The sequence below is a fragment of the Ailuropoda melanoleuca genome, chromosome 14 (genome assembly GCF_002007445.2).
Source record: "Ailuropoda melanoleuca isolate Jingjing chromosome 14, ASM200744v2, whole genome shotgun sequence".
In the NCBI taxonomy this organism is placed as follows: domain Eukaryota; kingdom Metazoa; phylum Chordata; class Mammalia; order Carnivora; family Ursidae; genus Ailuropoda; species Ailuropoda melanoleuca.
Window position 1 is genome coordinate 92,048,330 of NC_048231.1, and position 22,893 is coordinate 92,071,222.

At 40.4% G+C, this 22,893-nt stretch overlaps 1 protein-coding gene across 5 annotated transcripts in view; it reads left to right on the top strand.

Annotated features, from left to right (window-relative positions):
- Positions 1-22,893, top strand: part of CDH20 (cadherin 20) — a 215,768-nt gene that overhangs the window by 186,774 nt on the left and 6,101 nt on the right. For all 5 annotated transcript variants that reach the window (XM_034642847.1, XM_034642849.1, XM_034642848.1 and 2 more), the window contains exons 7-10: positions 4,885-5,138; positions 11,641-11,777; positions 14,297-14,418; positions 18,538-18,655. In XM_034642847.1, the coding sequence (XP_034498738.1) occupies positions 4,885-5,138; positions 11,641-11,777; positions 14,297-14,418; positions 18,538-18,655 (631 nt within the window). The remainder of the gene's footprint in view (positions 1-4,884; positions 5,139-11,640; positions 11,778-14,296; positions 14,419-18,537; positions 18,656-22,893) is intronic.

Consider the following 22,893-nt stretch of genomic DNA (forward strand, 5'->3'; position numbering starts at 1 on the left):
ATTTCTGCTCTAATCTTGGTCAACTCCTTCCTTGTCAGTGGGTTAGGCCTGTCCCTCTGTTGCTGTTCCAGTTTCCTGAGGTGAGAATATAAAATGTGCATTTTAGATTTTTCTATTCTTTTGAGTGAGGCTTAGATGGCTATGTATTTCCCCCTTAGGACTGCCTTTGCAGTATCCCATAGGTTTTGGACCGTTGTGTATTCATTCTCGTTGGTCTCCATAAATTGTTTAATTTGTTTTTTGATTTCCTGGTTTATCGAGTCATTCTTGAGCAGGATGGTTCTTAGCCTCCAAGTGTTTGAGTTTCTTCCAGGTTTTTCCTTGTGGTTGAGTTCCAATTTCAGAGCGTTGTGGTCTGAGAATATGCAGGGGATAATTTCAATCTTTTGGTATTGGCTGAGACCTGTTTTGTGTCCCAGAGCATGATCTATTCTTGAGAATGTTCCATGGGCATTTGAATAGAATGAGTATTCTTTGGTTCTGGGGTGTAGTGTTCTATATATATCTATGAGGTCCAACTNCTATATATCTATGAGGTCCAACTCATTGAGTATGGCATTCAAAGCTCTTTTCTATGTTGGTTTTCTGCTCTGGTGCTCTGTCTAATGCTGATAGTGGAGGGTGTTGAGGTCCCCTACTATTACTGTGTTCTTATCTATATGTCTCTTTATTTTGGTTAAGAGTTGGCTTGTGTATCTTGCTGCTCCCCTGTTGGGGGCATATATATTAATAATTGTCATATCCACTTGTTGAATACTAACTTTAAGAATAATGTAGTGCCCTTCTGTGTCTCTAACTATAGTCTTTAGTTTAAAATCCAATCTGTCTGATATGAGAATTGCTACCCCAGCTTTCTTTTGAGGTCCATTNCTTTCTTTTGAGGTCCATTTGCGTGGAAGATGGTACTCCATCCCCTTACTCTAAGTCTGAATGCATCTTTGGGTTCAAAATGAGTCTCTTGTAGACAGCAAATGGATGGGTCATGTCTTTTTATCCAATCTGCAACCCTGTGGCGTTTTATGGGAGAGTTTAAGCCATTTAGATTGATGTATTGAGAGATATGATTTTAATGATGCCATGTTGCCAGTAAAGTCGTTGTTTCTATCGATTGTGACTTTCTGTTCTGTATCACTCTTGGGGCCTTTTTACTTTTATAGAACCCCCCTTAATATCTCCTGTAGGGCTGGTTTCGTGGTTANCTTGTAGACAGCAAATGGATGGGTCATGTCTTTTTATCCAATCTGCAACCCTGTGGCGTTTTATGGGAGAGTTTAAGCCATTTAGATTGATAGAGATTATTGACAGATATGATTTTAATGATGCCATTTCTCTTTAAAGTCTTTGTATCGGTTGTGACTTGCTGCTCTGTATCACTCTTGGGGCCTTTTTACCTTTATAGAGCCCCCCTTAATATCTCCTGTAGGGCGGGTTTCATGGTTATGAAATTGGTCAATGACTGGCGATTCTGGAAAGTCTTTATTTCTCCATCATTCTGAATGACAGCCTTGCTGGATAGAGGATCCTTGGCTGCATATTTTTCTCTGAAAGAGCTTTAAAAATGCCCCCCCAAGCCTTTCTCTCATTCCAGGTCTCTGTAGACAGGTCTGACGTAATCCTGATACCTTTGCCTTGGTACGTGAGAAATTTCTTTGCCCTGGCTGCTTCCAATATTGTATCCTCGTATCTAATATTTGCGAATTGCACTATGACGTGACATGGTGTAGCTTTGTCATGGTTGAGCTTGGGAGGGGTCCTCTCTGCCTCTTGGACACGAATGTTTGTTTCCCTTGCTAGATTAGGGAAGTTTTCAGCTACAATTTGTTCAAATATCTCTTCTAGACCTCTGTTTTTCTCCACCCCTTCAGGGATGCCGATGATTCTGACATTGGATCGTTTCATAGAGTCAGTAATCTCCCGTAATCTACATTCGTGGGCGTGGATTTTTTTAAGACCAGCTTCTATTTTCGTTTTTTCTTCTACTAACCCATCCTCCAATTCGCTAACGCGTTCCTCTGCCTCGGTGACCCTGGCCGTCAGAGCCTCTAGTTTTGACTGTATTTGGCCCACTGAGTTTTTAATTTCTGTCAGATTCGCTCTCATTTCTGCCCTTAGGGATTCTATATTCTCAGCAACGCTTTCTCTGATGCTTTTTTCAAGTTTACTCATCATCTTGACCATTGTTGCTCTGAATTCCATTTCTGATAATTGGGATACATCCATATGTATTAATTCTGTGGCCGAGGCCAATTCTGTGGCAGNCACTCATTGTCTTTTCTTTGCTGGGGGGGATTTCTCCTTCTCGTCATTCTGATAAGGAGGGGTTGCGGGGTTGTCCAGAGCCCAAATTATTGACCAGGACCCAGGCTGTGCGCCCTTGTTTTATAGGGATCTTAGGGATGTGGGCTTCTTCTTTAAAGATTTTATTTATTTATNCCCTTGTTTTATAGGGATCTTAGGGATGTGTGCCTCTTGATTTTTCAGCCTGCTTTCTTGGGGAGGTGCCTGACGCGCCGATACTCAGGCAACACTGTTTGGGTAGAGTCTCTGTGTCCCCTGCAAGTGGGGATGGGGATGGGCACACTGTGAGCCGGTATTTCCAGGCTTTTGTTCTCTGTCGGCTTTCCCTGGCAGTCTGCTATGCCTCTTCTGAGAGTCAGAGCTGCAGCGGCCGAATCTCAGCCTCTGTCTCAGAACAGAGGGATCACGGACCGTTCTCCACTGATGTTCTGGCCACTTTAACTCTGTTTCTGTTGGTGCTGCTCAACCCTGCAGCTTCCCGGGATGTGCACCCCACACCCGGCGTCCCAGCCCTCACACCCAGGGCCGGCGTGTCTCTGTCCTTTGTGTTTCTAACACTGCCAGCCGCCAGCCGCCCCCGTGCATGCTCCCTGAGCTCCCGGTCTCAGTCTGGATCCAGTGAGCACACCGGAATTCCAGAGTTCCGTGAGATGTCTGGTGGCGCGCGCTCCCAGCTCACGGTCTAAGTCTGCTGTCTCACGGGTGCTGTCCACGAGTCCGCCCGCTCCCCTGTGCAGGTGGCTACCGCTTCCCGGTGCCCAAACGTGGCAGCTCCCTCCCCTTCCATTTATCTTCTGATATCTGTGCACGGTTTCACCGCTCCTGGCTTCGTACCTCAATACTCAGCGCGGGAGATGTTCATCTGTAGAGATCCAGATGTATCTTCCTGCATCTCAGGCTGATTCCGTGGATGTTCAGGATGGTCTGGTACCTATCCAACTTGACTCAGGGGACCGGCTGAAAAAGGGGTCCCCTACTCCTCCGCCATCTCAACTCCCCACTGTAATTATCTTAAAGGACTAACTTTCCATGATTTTTTTTTTATTATTGATGATGTTTTGAGGTAATTGTTGCTCAAAGCATTTAGACATTTTGTCAGCTTAAAAAAAAAAATAAATGGATGATTCTTTTTTTTTTTTTTAAAGATTTTATTTTTTATTTATTTGACAGAGATAGAGACAGCCAGCAAGAGAAGGAACACAAGCAGGGGGAGTGGGAGAGGAAGAAGCAGGCTCATAGCAGAAGAGCCTGATGTGGGGCTCGATCCCATAATGCCGGAATCACACCCTGAGCCGAAGGCAGACGCTTAACCGCTGTGCCACCCAGGCGCCCCTAAATGGATCATTCTTAAGAGATACCATTCAAGTTCACTTTCTACCCTAAAATGTTGTATTTATTTTGGCATAAAACATTCTATTTTTTTTTTAAGATTTTATTTATTTATTTGACAGAGATAGAGACAGCCAGAGAGAGAGGGAACAAGCAGGGGGAGTGGGAGAGGAAGAAGCAGGCTCATAGCGGAAGAGCCTGATGTGGGGCTCGATCCCATAACACCAGGAAGGCAGACGCTTAACTGCTGTGCCACCCATGCGCCCTGGCATAAAACATTCTTAAGGTAGGAACAGATTAAAAAAAAAAAAAGGAACCACCAAAAAATTATATGCATGACGTGGAATTTTACTAGAAAAGGTTAAAGGTTTGTGGATGAACTCTGAATGAGGAATTTAAAAATCTAGATGAGCATTTCTACTTTGACACTATGTAACCATGTCTGCTTCACCCAGTATTCTGAGCCTTCTGTCTCAGTCTCTTCAACTGTAAAATGAGGCATTGGATTAGGTCTTTTAACAGATTTTTAAAGGACAGCGTCTATGGTAAGCTTAATACACAAACACTGATCTGACACAGTACTCTGAGAACGCTTGTAAGGTGCTTATGGTAGTTTCTTGAAAAAAAATCACTATTGCCTTTGTACTGAAGAATTTTTTTTAGGGGTGCCTGGGTGGTTCAGACGGTTAAGCATCTGCCTTCAGCTCAGATCACAATCTCCAGGCCCTGGGATCCTCATGTCGGGCTCCCAGCTCAGTAGGGAGTCTGCTTCTGCCTGTCCCCCTGCCTCTCTCTCTCTCTCAAGTGAATAAACAAAATCTAAAAAAAAAGAAAAAAAAATTTTAAAAAAAGAAAATGGAAAAGACTAGGCCTCAGTAATATGGATATTCTGACACTGAACTCAAACTCATAGTTTTCATGAAATTTTTTCAGATACACAAGCAGCTTTAAAGAAAAGGGAACTAGGTTGATTGAAGAGTAGGCAGGCCCAAAGTAACAGTGGATTCCCTGATCAGTACACTGGCTGCCTTCACCCTCTCTGAAGTGTCCAGGTCTTCCTTACCCCATTTGTTGAAAATGACCTTAAGACCAAGAAAGGAGGAACAAATGAAAAATTCCCCTTTGTTTTTCCCTTTGCCTCTTTTCGACCATTTTAATGAAGTTGGGAGTTTACACCTAGCCATCAATATTGGCAATCCTTTAGAACACTGACATATATGCTCATGGCTAATCAATTTTCCTGTCATTACTTTTCAGCCCCTGAGTTTTGAAAGCAAGAAAAGTTACACCTTAAAAGTGGAAGGAGCCAATCCTCACCTAGAGATGCGTTTTCTGAGCCTAGGCCCATTTCAAGACACAACAACAGTGCACATCACTGTGGAAGATGTGGATGAGCCCCCCATATTTGAGCCAGGTTTTTATTTCGTGGAGGTTCCTGAGGATGTGGCGATTGGAACAACCATACAGATCATTTCTGCCAAGGACCCAGACGTGACCAACAACTCAATCAGGTTTTTTCCACAGATTTCACCTTTCTTATACCTTAGAATCTTCCCTTCCTTGGTATCTAATTTTCTAGCACTTTTTCCCTTTGCTTCTTCCATCTCTGAAGACTCTCCTCTTTAGTTCTTCTTGTTTAAATAACATGGCCTTTTCAAGTTATTTAGAAGTAAAGTATCATTATGTCTGCAACTCACTGTCAATTGGTTTAGCAAACCCACACACACGCGTGCACACACACACACACACACACCCTGACCTTAGTTTTCGATCACAGCCCTGTCGACATTTTGGGATTGATTCTTTGTTGTGACAGGCTGTCCTGTGCATTGTACAATGTTTAACAGCATTCCTGGCCTCAACCCACTAAATGGGAGTAGCACCCACTGAATTATAACAACTTAAAATGTCCCACATATTGCCAAATGCCCCAGGGGGAGGAAGGGATGGGGGGATCAAAATCATCCCCAGTTAAGAACTAACAATTCAGATAAAGCATAGACTGACACACAGATACCAAAAAGTTAAAAACTGTCAAATCCTGGGGTGCCTGGATGACTCAGTTAAGCATCTGACTCTTGGTCTCAGCTCAGGTCTTGATCTCAGGGTTCTGAGTTAAAGACCATGTTGGGCTCCATGCTGGGCATGAAGTCTACTTTTAAAAGAAAATTTGTCAAATCTTAGTGATGAATACAAAAGTGATTAATGCACATTCTTTCAATTTTTATGAACCTTTTATTTTTCTACTATATATATTTCCATATACTACAAAAGAATAGAAACTACTCCTGCTGTCAATGGCTTCAGTGCCATGTAGAATGGCCAGATAGGGCTTTCTATTTCAAGCCTAAATATCAGTCTCTCCAAAGTGTGTTTTGAACTTAAAGATTCCAATAAAGATGCTTCCCCATCAAGGCAGGGAAGAGAACTGCTCTTACAGCCATGACCATTTCCTCCCATCAACTCTGGAACCAAAGTGTAAACAGCTGGTGGACAGGTTGACACCTCAACCTTCCAGAGCAACTGCCAAGCCTCTGAAGCTTGTCACAAAAGACCAGGATTCCAAGGCTGTTTGATGCCATCTGTCACATTAACTGGTGAAAGCCACATGGCAAAATGGATCTGGGGCTTTAGTGCAGCTAACACATTTTTAATGCACCCCAATTTATCAAATGCCTTTTCTATCAACTGGTACTTCCCTCACATAGTGCTATTTTGTATTTAATGAAAATGTGCTTTTTCAGTTTAACAAGGATGTTTTTCTCCTGAGAATAACGATACCGGGGGAAATCTGCTTCATCTAACTAACTAGTAAACATTTCACATTTGCAGGCATTAAAATGGCTAAAATGATTATGTTTTAATTCTGATATTTGATTTTTAAAAGTCAACTAATCTTTCTGGTATGAATTATACCAACTTTAAAGAAGTGATATTTCAACTTAAGCTTTTAAATGTATAATAGGAGGGAAGTTGGCAAAACCATAGTATCCCCAAAAGAACCATAACACAAATGAAACAGATTCTACAAATTCATATTTTCGGAGGTCAAGAAAAAATATGTATACCTTCTGATCAATTGGTTAATCTGTTCATGTTGGAAAAGATACTGTGGGGACAATTCTATGGAGAGAGAGAAATAAAACAGATATAAGCTTGAAAAATTTAGAGCCCATTTCTTTCTTTTTTTTTTTAAAGATTTTATTTATTTGAGAGAGAGAGAGACGGTCAGTGAGAGAGGGAACACAAGCAGGGGAGTGGGGCAGGGAGAACGAGGCTCCCCACTGAGCAGAGAGCCTGATATGGGGCTCCACCCCAGGACCCTGGGATCATGACCTGAGCCGAAGGCAGATGCTTAACAACTGAGCCACCCACGTGCCCCTAGAGCCCATTTCTAAAACAGTCAATCAAATATCCAGTGGATACTTCCACATCTTCTCTCTCAATTCTGAATTGGACTTCCACATGGTAAGCACTGGAAATATAGTTGTTAGAACTCACACTGCTACATGACAAGCAAAAGAGACGGCAGTCAGAAAACACACACACACACGCCCCTAGAATGCATGCGCGGTATTCAAGACTAAAGTCATCAATTATCTCACGATAGATGCAGAAATGAAAGCAAAACACCAACAAGCCTACATCCACTCCTGCCATGGAGCAAAATGAGGTATATAAAATTAAGGAATCCTGTCTGGCTAACAGAAAAATGCTGCTTCAGATGACTGGCCTTTGAAAATCATCAGTTGGCCAGAATCAGGGAGGTACATAATGGAGAGCCTTTCTATTCTAATAGATCCCAGTCAGGAGGAATCCACAAGTGAATAGGCCAAAGGCAAAGAGCAAGGTCCCCTGGGCTTATCCTGGGGCAGAACTCTAGGTCCTGAGAGAGAAATTGGCAAGAACAGGGTAACAGCCACAGGCCTGGAGATAACAAGATAAGCATTCTGACAGAAGGGGCAAAGAATTCCACTTATCAGAACTGGGGATAAGGGCGCCTGGGTGGCTCAGTTGTTAAGCGTCGTCTGCCTTCGGCTCAGGGTGTGATCCCAGAGTCCTGGGACTGAGCCCTACATCGGGCTCCTCCACTAGGAGCCTGCTTCTTCCTCTCCCACTCCCCCTGCTTGTGTTCCCTCTCTAGCTGGCTGTCTCTGTCAAATAAATAAAATCTTTAAAAAAAAAAAAAAAAAAAAAAGAACTGGGGATGATTCTCCCTCTGCTTTTTGGTTGCAAAGGAGAATTCATATTGCCAAGGTAGAGGGTTCCTGACTCTTTGTACTGTCTGACAGGAATAAAGATTGTCCCTAGACTCAAGTATAACATCAGGAGTCCTGAATTCTCAGAGGGAGAAGCACATAAAAGGCAAATCCCTGGCTATCATTTAATAAACCCATTTGGAAATTACTGTCCTATGTTATCTTTTCCCAAATTGGTCATTTTATCCTTATTTTTCCTATAAAAGTTATTTTCTTTTAAAATAATTTGCAAATCAGATGCTGCTTGGCTATCTAATTCATCTTCTGCATTTTTATTAGAAATAAATGAGATTTATATTCCTAAAAAGAAAACACATATTAAATTGCCCCAAAATCAATATATCACCTGAAGTTAAAATGTTATGGATAAAAGGCCATTTAACTTTTTAAAAAGATTATTAGGACTTTCATAATCTCCTTTCTAGAAACTTTATGGCATGCTCAGGCATATAAGCTGGTCGTGATTTACTAGTAAATCCCAAAACAAAATCTCCAGATTTAGTTATATATACATGAAAAATACGATGTCACGTATCTCCTAAACAATTTAGGATCCCCTAAATTTTTAATAAATGCCCAAGGCACTTTTGGCAAGCAGGAAACTAAACCATTTGGCAACTGAAACAGGCTTCTGCTGGTATGGAAACAGCCTGCTCTCCTGTGCCTTCTTAGAGTGTATGTGTGTGGATTTAGCAAGCCTGCCCATGATGCCCTACCTTCAAATAGCTCCCAAATTCAGACCATGTCCTCAGGCAAGCAAGTGAGCAGAGAGCCCAACAAACACTCGCTATTGTTCACTGAAGGCAGTTTCGTACGTGCACATTATGCCTATTCTGCCCATAAGAGGTGAGAATATTATGGTTAGAGAAAGGAAAACCACCTACATAATTCACTAGTGTGTCCCAATTTCCTCATTTTCCATCTGTGTCTACACCTTTAATTTGTTCTCCTGCCTCCTGAAAATTGGCCCTGTGTCCCATTCAGAGTAGTGAATGCCACTACTGCCTCAATTCCTTAACTTCCGATTTGGGAAATCAGAAGGGGGTTCCACTTGCTGAGGAAGGCTTCTCTGAGGCCAGCTTGCAGGGTTTCCTCTCACTGTAGCACCAGGCAGTACTGCCATGGGTTCTGTCAGTTAGTTATTTCTATCATCTCATCTCCCATACCATCTGCGACATTTGCTCTGACATTGTAGGTCTAAGTGTAGAAAGCTGGTTCATTATAAAGGCTGGGGGCTGCCTCTCCCCTCAGCACTATGCCTACAGCTTGGAGAGCTGCCATCAGGGTCATGGCTCCATGGGTTGAATGGCTGCCTGAAAGAAAAGACCATTATTTTTTTCCAAGACAAATTCAAATCTTTAAATAGCCAGTGAACTTTAAATCACTAATTATACCTAGGGAAAAAATGCTCCAATTAATTTTAAATGAACTTTGTAGGCATGTGTTTGTTCTTCACTAAGAAGTCAATGGTTTGCCATCATGGCTTAGTCTATTTCAAGAAGAGAGAAGGCTTTGTTTCCTTAAACAATTGCATGTGTTCCGTGTGCCATAAGGCAGCACGAAGTGGCAGGTAGGAGCAGGAACCTGAAACCAAACTGGCTAGGCTTGATTCCAACCTTGGGAAAGTGACTTAACCAATCCAGGCCTCAGTTTCCTCACCTGTAAAACCAAGATAACAGTACCTACCCTCCTAGGGATACCATAAGGATTAAATGAGCCAATATATGTAAGGTGTATAGAGCAGTACCTGGCTACAGTAAATGTTCGTTAAATAGGGTCACAAGCAGAGAGAGGCATTAATGTACTTCCTTAAATTTCCCAACTCTTGAAGAATTATAACTGAAATGATTCTGCTTCTCCAACCTTTAGTGGTCACCTTTCCTTTAATTCCTCTCTGAACAGCCAACTGGAATCCCTACAGAAAAAAAAAAATACTACATATCTGGAACAAACATTTTACCAAATAATACAAACACATGCATACACTGAGTTCAATATGTACATATCTGAAACAAAAGTTGTACCGTCAATATTTACCCTTACTACATGTGACCGTCTGGCATGCATATGTTCCATTTCATTTTCTTTCAACTAGTCATAACCTACCATATTGATTTGACTAACCTGCAATTTGAAAAATAATGCACTAAAGAAACTTCTTACTTCCATAAAAATGGCAGTTTCTAGTTTCAACAACTTTAAGATACAGACTGCAATCGCTGGCAACTTTAAATAGAATTTTGAACCCAATATATTACAGTAGCTTTACATGCACATATATAAATATATATGTTACCTCCGCAAATTTTAGCTGTTTAACTGTATGAAAGTGACTTCTCTTAGTTTTCTTTTCTGCTGAGGTAATACCTACCTTCTAGAAATTTTACAAAAATTTAAAAAGAAGCTATAAAATATCTGGTATTCCTTAAGGGGCAGCTATTATAATTACTGGCTGTTACCAAGGACTACATAGATTCTCAAGAGTGGTTCTCAAGGGGCACCTGGGTGGCTCAGCCAGTTAAGCATCTGCCTTTGGCTCAGGTCATGATCCCAGGGTCCTGGGATCAAGTCCCACATCAGGCTCCTTGCTCAGAGGAGCCTTTTTCTCCCTCTGCCTGCTTTTCCCTTTGCCTACTTGTGTGCATGCTCTCTCTCTGACAAATAAATAAAATCTTTAAAAAAAAATAAAAAGCAGTTCTCAATCATGGAGGATTTTAAATATACAGATGCCTGAACTTCCCTCCACACTTACTGAATCTCCCAAAATGGGGACTAGGTGAGAGAACACAGAGGGTCAGATTGCCAAATCAGGTTCAACAGGAATTGTGGCTCTTACCCAGTACCCAAAATAAGTAATGACTCAAAGGATAGAGACAACAGCAAAATATGAGGCAAGCAGTCTGTCCTTGGAGAGGTCTGAAACCATCAGGTAAATATCCTTCTTTACCTGTGTGGATGCACGTTGGTCCATACTGAACATGAAAGATATAAGCAATAAAGTGCACTGTCTGAGCAAAAAAGGAGCGTTTTGGTTATGGAACATCTGCTTTTTATACCCCATTAATTACATAGCTCACATGATATTTTCCAGCAAGCTGTGACCCATAAATTCATAAATTCCAGGTTTATTTACATTAAGCAACCTAGTCAAACCTGCTTCATCCTGCTAAAAATATTCCATAGGTAAGGACTCTCTAGCTAGTAAATACCATTATTACTGTGTTTGCCAGCAGGTCAGTCATTAGCATGTTTATAAAGGACCTGATGGAAATCTTTCCTTCTCAATAGGTGATAATAATTATAGGGATTGGAACCACTGAACTATACCTTTTCCAGTTCCAATCTAGCATTTCAAAACTTACGTGAATAAAAGTTGTTTTGAACTAAGACAAGTAGGGGTTGATATTCAGAATGACCCAAAAGCCCTAGGGCAGTATTAAGCTTTAAATAGCTGAATTTGATCTTTAATTGGCTTAAACCTGCCCTAAGGCTTTGGCAGTCCCTGTTTTATTTCATTTTATGAATGAGGAAATTCAAGCAGTAATAGTTTGATGTTGCTTATTTATGTTTTTTAGGGGTTTTTGGTGGGGGACTGTTTCTGGACATGATAAAACAGCAAATGCAGTCTTCCAAGTGTCCGTAACTCAAAACTATTTGAGCCTTGTTTCATATAGTACACACTCAGTTCTCTCATGTAATATGCTGTAGTATATTTATTCAAATAAAACAGTGTACTTAATCTGTGTTTTTGCAGATATTCCATTGACAGAAGCAGTGATCCTGGAAGATTCTTCTATGTTGACATTACAACAGGTGCCCTAATGACTGCAAGACCCCTTGATCGAGAGGAGTTTTCCTGGCATAATATCACTGTCCTTGCTATGGAAATGAGTAAGAAACACAATAAACTGGTCTCCATAACATGACAAAATATAAGCATTGTAGAATGTGGAAGCTTCTAGAGCTTGTTATATTTTTTATGGGAAGAAACAAATTATCGTTTATGCAAGTGAGTGAATGCATTCACTTCAAATACTATCCCCTATATACCTAGTCCTGGGCTAGAGATTAAAAAAAAAAACCACACTATGCAAAAGCAGTACAAAAAATAGCATCCTTAAATCAAGGAGCTAGACTTCTATATGAAAAAAGGGACAATTCCTGAGAAATCTAAGAGATTTTCAATCTTTAATAAAGATTGGGAATGTACAAATAGCATTGTCGGGGAGCCAAGTATTCCTGTCCCCTTCAAGGGTCCTTCTAGCCGGACTAAGAATCAAATTGACAATGAGAAAGATTAACCAAAGAAAATCAAATTTAACATGCATACATATGGGCAATGCACACAGACATAAAAATTCCAAAGACAGGCAAAATGAGGTATGCATGTCATTCTGAACTAGGAAGAAGGGGGTAGGAGTTTGGGATTTCAAAAGAAAGAAATGGATTTCACAGGATGGTAACAGCAGATGTTTGGTAATCAGAGGTTTGCCCTACCATACAGATAGGTCACTCAGATAAAATTTATCTATTAATAACCCTTATTCTGACAGGAAAAAAACCCAATTTAGATTCTTCTGTGTAGGTTAAGGGAATGACAAAAGTTTCTCTTGAACCCTCAGGGCCTCAAGTACCTTCAGCTCAAAATAATCCACATGTCAAAAATGGCACATGGCGGGGTGGGGGGCTGTCCTGAACCCCTTCAGTATAAGATATTATTACTGGATGAAAGAAAGCATTTATAACATATCACCCTTACCACACACATACATACACACAAACATGGATACAAGAATTTGAGACATCTTACACTAAAAAGCAGATTTAGGAACATAAACTTAAAAAAGAGTGAAAAACTACTAAAAACTAGATTAACATATTATAAACTTCACAAAAATTAGATTACTTACTACTACATTCAATTTTTTTCCCTAACACTTAGTGATGGTAAAGGTTCAGGGAAATGCAGACCCTAAAGTACTGGCAGCTATGTCCAGTCATTCGGGGGGAGGGGGGCAACTGGGAGATTAAGCTTTTGTAATAAGATTCTCCAAACTATTCATACTCTCTTTCTCAAGAGTTCTACTTCTAATAACTATCCTGAGGAAATAATCATAGATATCAACGAAGATCTATGTACCAAATGTCTACTGCAGTGTTATTTTAACATAGGGGAAAAAATGGAAATTACCTAAAAGTCCCTATAATAGGGGTCTGCCTAAGTAAACTGTGGTACAACCGTACAATAAAATGAAAATATCAAGCAGTTATTAATATACATGTTTTCAAAGTATTTTTCAATGACACAGGATAATACTGCCCTAAAAGTTCTAAATTCAACTTTCAAATTTTGCTTTATTGCAGTATGTGTGTGTGTGTGTGTCTCCATATTTTTGGACACATGTAGTATTACATATATTATATAATGGATATCTCTGGTAGTAGGATTGGAGATCATATGAATCCTGACATTTTGGGGGGATTTTCATTATTCCTTCTATAAACTAGTACCACAGTTATAATGGAAAAAAAATTAAATATGTCAGCACTTTTGGTAACCAGGCAATAGAAATATTTAAGGGGATAACATAGGAGAGCACAGATATTTTTGGGAAAGAAAAGAAAAAATAAATCAGAAGAATAAGGCATTCTGAGATTTTATAAAATTACATACTAAGAATAATCTGTGTCTTATAATTTCTATTTTATCTTCTTGGAATGTGATCAAAATAAAAAAGGACAGGAGGGGCACTGTGAAATTGTTCTTGTGTGGCAATGCCAAGCAAAAGACAGACCAAAAGACACATTTCCCCAAGGGTGACTATGTGTAACTTCTCCTGCCTCAGCCAAAGACACAGATTTGGTGTGTGTTTGATCCTATAATATCCCCTTAGTTCCTAAGCAGAAATAAATGTGCAGTGTTATCTGTGTCCCCGTGAAGAACTTGAAACCTTCTGAAATATAATTCAGAGAACTGATTATTCTACAGGAATAAAGCCAAGCAATGCCACGCAGTATGCATCCAGTTAGAAATGGGCTGTTTTCAAGCCCAGAATACAGAACTGACCTGTCTTTAATTTCAGAACCTGAATCCTGAGCCCAGTGAAAGATCCAAACCCTCTTTTTAAGCTGCATTTTGTGATACCTGTCCGCCCTCAGAGTTATACTCTTCTCCTCATCCTCCTGACATCACACGCTCTCTCACACACCTCGGTGTAACCACATGCCTTGTGCTTTGACCTCACTCGTATTAGGCAGCACATGCATCTTATGCTTCTCTTGCCATTTCCAAGTTCTTTATCCATTCCTTTAAAAAAAACAGTCTAAGAAGATAAATACCTATTCCATCAAAGAGCTGCTGTCTGGTACTACCTAACCCTCAATTTTGGTTTTCTCTGTGTTCTCTTTAGACAATCCTTCCCAGGTTGGAAGTGTTTCCATCACAATCAAAGTCTTAGATGTGAATGACAATGCTCCAGAATTCCCCCGATTCTATGAAGCTTTTGTGTGTGAAAATGCCAAAGCAGGGCAGGTAAGGCAGTTTGTGAGGAGTGCACACTGGTTCACCTCCAACGTACAGAAATGACTGCTACAGATAACCAAATCTGCCACCAAAAAAATTTAGACTCCAGAAGCTAACAGTTCACAAAAGGGTCCCCAACTTCCATTCATCATGTTGCAACAGTTTGTTAGGACAACCATATGGAGCCCCCATTACATTTTATGATCTCAACAATGCGTTGATGGTAGCTTGATTCACAGGCTGGCCTGAAGTTATCTACCCGTCCTGTAACTGAACGACATAGTACCAACCGCAGTAATATGTGCTCTGGGTCCTATGAGCGAGGGACCGTGAAGATCAGGAAACTCTTCTTTTTTCCTCACTTTAGTGCTAATACCTGAAAATACCTGCAGTAGGGAAGCTTTATTTTTTGTATCTTCCCACCTCCCTTTCTTAACTTCCGACAATAGGTAACTTATTTAGGGACTGCCTGCCCTATTCTCAGAATGCTTTGTTACCTTGAATACCTACACTCTCCTCCCTCAATTAAAACACCATTTTAATAATGCTGCTCATGTCAGGTCAATTTTAAGACAGAAGGAATCTGAAGAAACAAATTTCTAATAATTTGAAAGAACCACAGTTCTATAATCTGCAAAGACATATTTGTATATTTTTTAAAGTATGCTTTTAAATGTAAATGAATAATCTGGTTGATCAAATTCCAAGTGGTATAACTGAGAAACATCCAGAACTCTGCTTGGAGTGGCATATTTTGGGCTGCTGCCCACCCTGTACCCATCCTTTCATACCTCAGAGCATAGGCCATGTCCTGTTTTCTGCTCCTGCTTTGGTAAGATACTTTCTTCTCTGCCTGTGACCCAACAGATCCCCTATCAGTCCTAATTTCTTCCCCCAAAGTATATTCTTCCCCCAAAGTGGATTCTGGTAGTAAGGCAAATAGATCAGGATAGTTTTAATATGAAAGTTATGAGTCTGTGAAGTGCATATCTATAAGGCAAGGATTCATGCTTTGGTAATTCAGGCAGATTTTGCTTTCATTTCTCTTACTCACCTGGAACATGACATCTTGCTGCACAGAGACTAGTTATACAACCAAAACTTATATTAACATCCTGTACTCACCAAAGATTAAGTCAACACATCTTCACCTTTCTAACTCAGTCAAAAGAAGAAATGATTCACATCTGCCACAGGGGGGGAAAAATGTCCTATAACGATTCTCATCTAAATTCTCTCATCCATTGATTCTTGAAACTCAGTGCAATGGTCTATAGCACTCCTAAAAATTTTTTTCAGCAAGCCTGGAATAATTCTACTTCCACATCTATTGAATTTCTAGGAAGATCTGAAACATTATGTAGCTAATAAAAGTTATAATGCTGACTTTATGGTGAAGAAATTATCTGTGTTATTATAAGGAAAGAAAGGAGGTTTAAAAACTACATGTACATGCTTGCAGTTATATAAAATTATGCCTACATGTGAACTAAGACATGTAGGGGGCAGGATGCAAAAACAGCAATAGTTTTTGTGCTATGGTAGTTGAGTTTTGAGTAAGGGGGTTTGGACCTTTATTTTAATAATTTTTGATTTATATTATAACAATTTCATATATATTAAATTATGACGTAAAACTTTGTTTTATAAGACCTTATGACAAATACATACGATGAAGCTAATTATTAATCTACATTATGAAGAAGGTGATGAGCAGCACATTAATTAAAGCTCCTCTGTCCCAGAAAATGAAGCACTTACTTTCTTAAAGGTCTTCAGAATAGAAGTTGCGGGGCACCTGGGTGGCGCAGTCGTTAAGCGTCTGCCTTCAGCTCAGGGCGTGATCCCAGCGTTCTGGGATCGAACCCCACATCAGGCTTCTCCACTAGGAGCCTGCTTCTTCCTCTCCCACTCCCCCTGCTTGTGTTCCCTCTCTCGTTGGCTGGTCTCTGTCAAATAAATAAATAAAATCTTTAATAAAAAAAAAAAAAGAATAGAAGTTGCATTCTGCCAGGCCAACACCACCTTAACTACCTATCTTGGGGTTTTCTTTGGTTTATTTTTTTTTTTTTGAAGAATTTATTTATTTATTATTTAGAAAGAGCGTGTAGCCAGCATGTGTGAGTGGGAGGAAAGGGTGAGGGTAAGCTGAGAGAGAATCTCAAGGTGACTCCCTACTAAGCACAGAGCCTAACACAGGGCTCAATCTCACGACCCCATGATCATGACCTGAGCTGAACCAAGAGTCAGACACTCAACCAACTGAGCCACCCAGGCACCCCTAACTACCTCTCTCGTTTTTGGAGCACACACACACACATCTCTCATTTCTACATTTCTAAATACATCTTTTTTTTTTTTCTTTAGATTGTATTCATTCATTTGAGAGAAACAGAGCAAGAGCAGGCACTGGTTGGGGGGGGGGAGCTTTGGGGGAGGGGAAGGGATATGAAGACTCTGCACTTCCAGCAGAGCCCAACATGGGGAGCAATCCCAAGACTCCAAGATTGAGTCAGATGCTTAACGGACTGAGCCCCCCAGGCACCCCTTTGAATATACCTTGTAATGGCCTATCAGGCAGCCCTTTGAAGCACAGCTTATTTGTGACTTGAAGTTCAGGTCATGCGCCACAAGTCTGTCACATTTATCATCTTTAGCCCACTTGATACTAAAAATCCTACCCCTTGATTTTGGCTCTGGGCTATGTTTTAAAGATTTTCAAAAGCACACAGCTCAGTAGGCATGTGTGGTTTATAACACATCAGGTGTCCTTGTGTTAGACGTGTCAGGTACTGTTGTCAGCTGTGTGTCTGCCAAGTCGGGGTACGTGCTTTCCTCCTAGCAAGCAGCCAAGGAGGCCCATAAAGAAATCAGATGGCATATTTGGCGATGGCTAAAAGCAGAATGAAACTGGCTGAGCAGAATATTGCACGGCAAGTGGGACTGAGAATGAAATCTGACCTGCCAGGAGAGTGGAGAGCAGGAGAGTAGCCCATTGTGTTCCCAACTGTTGCAACCAAATTTGCCATCAAAAAAACTCAGACCCCAGAAACTAACCCAGCGAGGCAGTGTCTTCAGTCACTCATTCTTTAAAAGCCATGTAACCGACCAGTCCTATGCCTCAAGCCCCCATCTCACCACTACGTATATAATTTCACAGGTCAGATATTCTGAAATGACTTCCCCAACTATGTTTGCCTCATTATACATAATCACCTATTTATAACATTCATCAAGAAATATGTTTTGTCAGGGTGCCTGGGTGGCTCAGTCAGTTAAGTGCCTGCCTTCGGCTCTGGTCATGATCATAGAGTCCTGGGATTGAGCCCTGCATTGGGCTCCCTGCTGAGTGAGGAGCAGTTTTTTTGTTGTTGTTTTTTTATCATGGCCTTCATAACTCTCATGGCAAACTACTACTTTGAAAAGCACTGTGGAAAAGGCAAAGTTTGGGCCAAAGAGCTCAAGAGAAAGCCATCCCTTCTTTTGTTCTCTTCAACCCCAAGTTCTGCTTCTGACTCTAGTCTGTTCCATACATCCCACTGTAGGTCTTGGGCTCTACACCTTTCCTAGCTCCCCTTCCAGCCAACAAAAAGCAACAGCCCTGTGACCCAACCCCTCCCATCTGAGTTCATTAACCTGACGCAGTAGATGTTGATGTGTCTATTTCTCTTCTAGGTATTAGTCATTTTTAAATAGAGGCTTCTCAAAGATAGCAAATTGACCCTGAAATATTAACCCAAATGATAAGGTTAAGTAGGTGAGGTGGGAGAATGAAAAACTGGGAGACCAGCAGGACCTTGTGGCAACCCACAGGTTTTTTTAGCCAATCTTCTAGTTAGATTGCTTAAAAATGACTAGTTTTGGTGTGAGAACTTTTATGTTGAGGCTTAACCCCTGAGGTATTCAAGTAACATTCACCATGTGCCTGTGAATGTATTCAGGCCCGACAATGAAAACCAAAATTCAGTCCTGAGTTGTGTGATGGCACGGTACTTTCCACTAAGTTTCAGGATGTCCTGCTCATCAGGGAAAACAATCCACTACTGGATTTCAGGGTTTAGGATCCCACCAGACCCTGCAGATTTTTCTTTCAACTCTGATTCACATGATTTCATGTCACTCCCACAGCTGATCCAGACAGTGAGCGCAGTGGACCCAGATGACCCACACAGTGGTCAGCACTTCTACTACAGCTTGGCTCCAGAGGCTGCTAACAACCCCAACTTCACCGTCAGGGACAACCAAGGTAATCAGGTGGATAGGCGACTGTCAATGCTTTTCTATAGACTGGGCTGGAGACTTTCGGTTACTAGACCATGCAAACAATGTCAAAGGTCACCTGCCCTTTAGTAGCAGTGAAGACATTAATGCTAATTTGTAATGTCTTTAAAAGCTGTGTTTTAACAGATGAAAGACAAAGAATGTCCTCTGCTGATTCTGAAACTTTCAGTTAATCAGTTCACAAATGTTTTAGAGTTGGCTCTGCGTGAGACAGTGTGCCAGGCACGCAGGCAAAAGCCCTCCTTCATTCCCCCAGATAACAGCCATGTCTGTATGCTCTATAACTGTAGGAATAATCTCAGAAAAACGATAGAAATTGAACTAGATAAAGAGAAAAACCTGAGGGAACATTTCTGAGCAAGCATCGAAGGGGATAACAGTGAAAAGCTCCCAGAATAAAAGGGAAAGAAAGGCTAAAATGACAAAGGACAAACACAGGATCACAGAGTGTAGTTTTGGCACTGAAATAACTTTATCACTTTAGAATGACTTTAAAAAGACAGAGCCAGGTGCGGTTCCCTATTCCAGAAACCACTCCCCACTACAACTTAGCTGGAATGGAATTCTAGACCCCTCTTTTTGCAGTAAGCATTCTGATCGGCTAAGAAATGTACAGACCTAGCACACTCTTCACTGGGCACAGATGGGGAAAGGAAAGACTTCTGTTCTCTTGTCAAATGATTTTCAAAGAAAGATCAGAAAAAATCATTTAAATCTATCAAGGGAACCCCTTCTGTTACTAACTCTGCTACTTGCTGTCTGACCTTGGGGAAAGAGGTCATCACTTCTCTGGGCTTTACTAGCCTCATTCTTATTCCAATTCTAAAATACTAATTGCCACTGTGTAACAATCTAAACAAAGGGTAACAAAAAGTCATGATTAGGCCTGCCTGGTCCTAGTCTCAAACATCAATTATTTGAAACTTTAAAGTATTAATTCCACCCCATGTGATATTCTGCCATTAACATTTGAGACTATTAAACCTGTTTTCTTTTAAATGGAAAACATTCCTCCAAGTCTTTCCTTTAACCTACATGTTATCGTAAAATCACTATGATAATTCTAGAAGGGAGGGTAATATATAATATAAATCATAACAACAGAAGTACTACAATTAAACATCCCGAACTTTTTATTGGGTCAAATTTTGAACTATTCATTCGTCTGCTTCATAGGGAAATCCTTCCTACAAAAAGTGGTTTCAGACCCCTCAGGGCTGGTTTTACAGTGGAAACGGGGCGTGGGGGGGGAATAATACATTATACTGTTTCTTCAACTTTTCAGTGAAGCGGCATTCTATTCCTTCACTCCAATATTTGTCAGAACCAACACAGAAACAATATACAGCAAAATGTTGCAAATTTATTAAATGATTTTGGACACCAATTCATAGAGCCAATGCTTTAAAAAGATGGGCCACTGGAACATGATGACTATAAAAAGAAATGACTCATTTCTTGGAAGGTTTTCCAAAACAAAAGTCAGCACATTTTAAATAGAAAGAATGAACTCTTTATCTCCTCATGACAGTTTATCCCATGAGTATTTTCTACTGAGGCTCATTAAAAAATTGACCAACATCTGATTTGGTGATCTACTGTCAGGACCCCAACTTCCATGCCCAAATCATGATATCCTTTTATGAACAAAACAAGGCACTATCTCAAGGAAAGCCTTTCTTACTTTTTCTTTTTTATCCCCAAAACATTATTAAAAAGATTGTGTGTATATAGCATTTTGCAGTTTCAAATACATTTTCCCATACTTTGCTTTATTTGATATTTATAATAACCCTCTAAGGTTACAAGGAAGTCACTAATCCCTCTGATTCTCACTGTCTCATTTGATAGATAAGGAAAGAAAACAAATGGCCCACAATCTGAAAGTGAGTAAGCATTAAGGCTGGGACCGGAAGATGGGAAAAAAAAGGAAACAAAGAAAGAAGGAAAAAGGCTTTGCGTCACCTTGGAAACTAATATTGTTTCCAAATGGGTTACTAAAGCCTGACTCATCATATTCAACAAAAACTCTGCAAGTGGCTACTCTGCAAGTGGCCAGAACCCTTCTAAGACTAAATCCAGCAAGGCAGTGCTCTGGTCTTTTTCTTTTTCTTTAACCTTAAATAATTCTAAGATCAAGAAACATCATGTACAGTACTTGATTAAATGATGATGTAATACTTTTACGAAATTCAACTCTGGTCAAGCATTCTAAAAGTCTTACAACATGGCCTTGATTAAACGGAAAAATAAAAATAAAACAGATTTCTGTTTGAGATAAACTTGGTTTCCGGAAAAACAAAATTAACACTGTCAAACAGAATTAATAGTACTTAGCTACTAAATCTGGAAAAACAGAAAAACAGATGGGTTGTACAGTAGGTAGAAATATTAATATAATCCTCAGGTTGGCAACCAGTTGCTATCTTCCTCCACAGAGAAGCAAATACAAGAGGAAAAGGGCCTGTACCAAAGCAAGAAAGGATTTCCATTGGCTGGGTAATTTTCAAGCGTTACTATTACTACACCAAATAAGCAGTTACACAGCAAAATGTAAGAAATGTATACTTGGAGTCAGAGAGATCAGAGCTCAAACCTCAGCTCTGCTACTAAGTTAGTAACTTTCAACAGATTATATCATTTCTCTAGACCTTAACTCACCCCCTGTAGAAGGGTCAGATTATCGCTATCTCATCAAATGTGAAAATTAATCACTGCTACTGTGAAAAGTCAGGGCAAGGAGGAAGTGGAAAAGCTAATGAAGGGATAATGTATTCATCAGAATAGGCTACCCTATGCTGCGGAACAAATAACTCCAAAATTCCAGTGGCTGAACACAACTAAAATTCATTTCTTGCTCACATAAAACCAATTGTGGGTCTGAGCAACAAGGACAACTGTCCATGTAGCTCAGTGTCCCAAGCTGCGTGGCTCTCCATCTTAAACGTTCTTGTATGGTATCACACCAAGGCAACAGAACACAGAGAAACACATACCAGCTATTATTACATGCTTCTGCCCGGAAGTGACACAAATCGCTTTTGCTCATTTTTCATTATCAAAAGCAAATCATATAGACATGCCAAAATTTAAGAAGGTAGAAAATTATAATCCTTTATTATGCCCAAGAAAAGGAAGGAGAACCAGAAATACTGATAATTAATAATGTTTAGTTTGGTTAGGCTCTCAGAAGTTTTTGTGAAGTTCTAGACTCTTCCTTGTGAAATGTAAAACACATTCAAAGGAGCTTCCATGTTGATGCTAGCTTTGAGAGTCACTGCTTCCATGTCCTATCACATCTCTTAACCTTTTCCTCTACTGAAAATGATCTGAACTTTGCAAAAAATATATGACTTATAATTCAAACCCACTCTAAGAAATTTGAAGTAATTTTTTTAAAAGATTTTATTTATTTATTTATTTATTCGACAGAGATAGAGACAGCCAGTGAGAGAGGGAACACAAGCAGGGGGAGTGGGAGAGGAAGAAGCAGGCTCATAGCCAAAGAGCCTGACGTGGGGCTCGATCCCATAACGCCGGGATCACGCCCTGAGCCGAAGGCAGACGCTGAACCGCTGTGCCACCCAGGCGCCCCCACTCGAAGAAATTTGAAAACACAGATTAAAAAAATAGAAGATCCCAGAACATTACATTAGGCAAATATAAAAATAAATACACACATACACCCCACCTTTGTGGAAACGCATCAAATAATTCTGCTACTCCCCTTTAAAACTAGAGGGGAAAAAAAACTAGTATTGCTGATCAGGAATGACTTTTCACCAAGTTCTTATTAACTGTGTCACCTTAGACCACAAGTAGGGGGAAATAACAGGTGTATCACGTGATTAGGGGATTTCAAATAAGCTTCTGCTAAATGAGCAGGTTCTTCAGAAAGCACAGGAGGAGTCGGTGACTGCATTTCAGAGGCATAAAAGAAAATAGCGAAAGACATGAATTCCAGTCAACGTGGCAAAAATAAGCAACCTGCCACAGCCAAGCGGGCTCCTCAGCATTCTTTTTCTGGAGGCACAAAGCAGCTCCAGGGCCTTGGAAAGCTGCTGAGCGGGAACAAACAGGGCCCACAAGTGGCCAGTGATTGTTCATTCCTATCAAGCTTTCACGGGAACATTTCAGTTAGATCTGAAGTCTAACGGTTCGCCCTGGGCACTTCATGTCACAAAGGGTAAGACAGACTCTCAG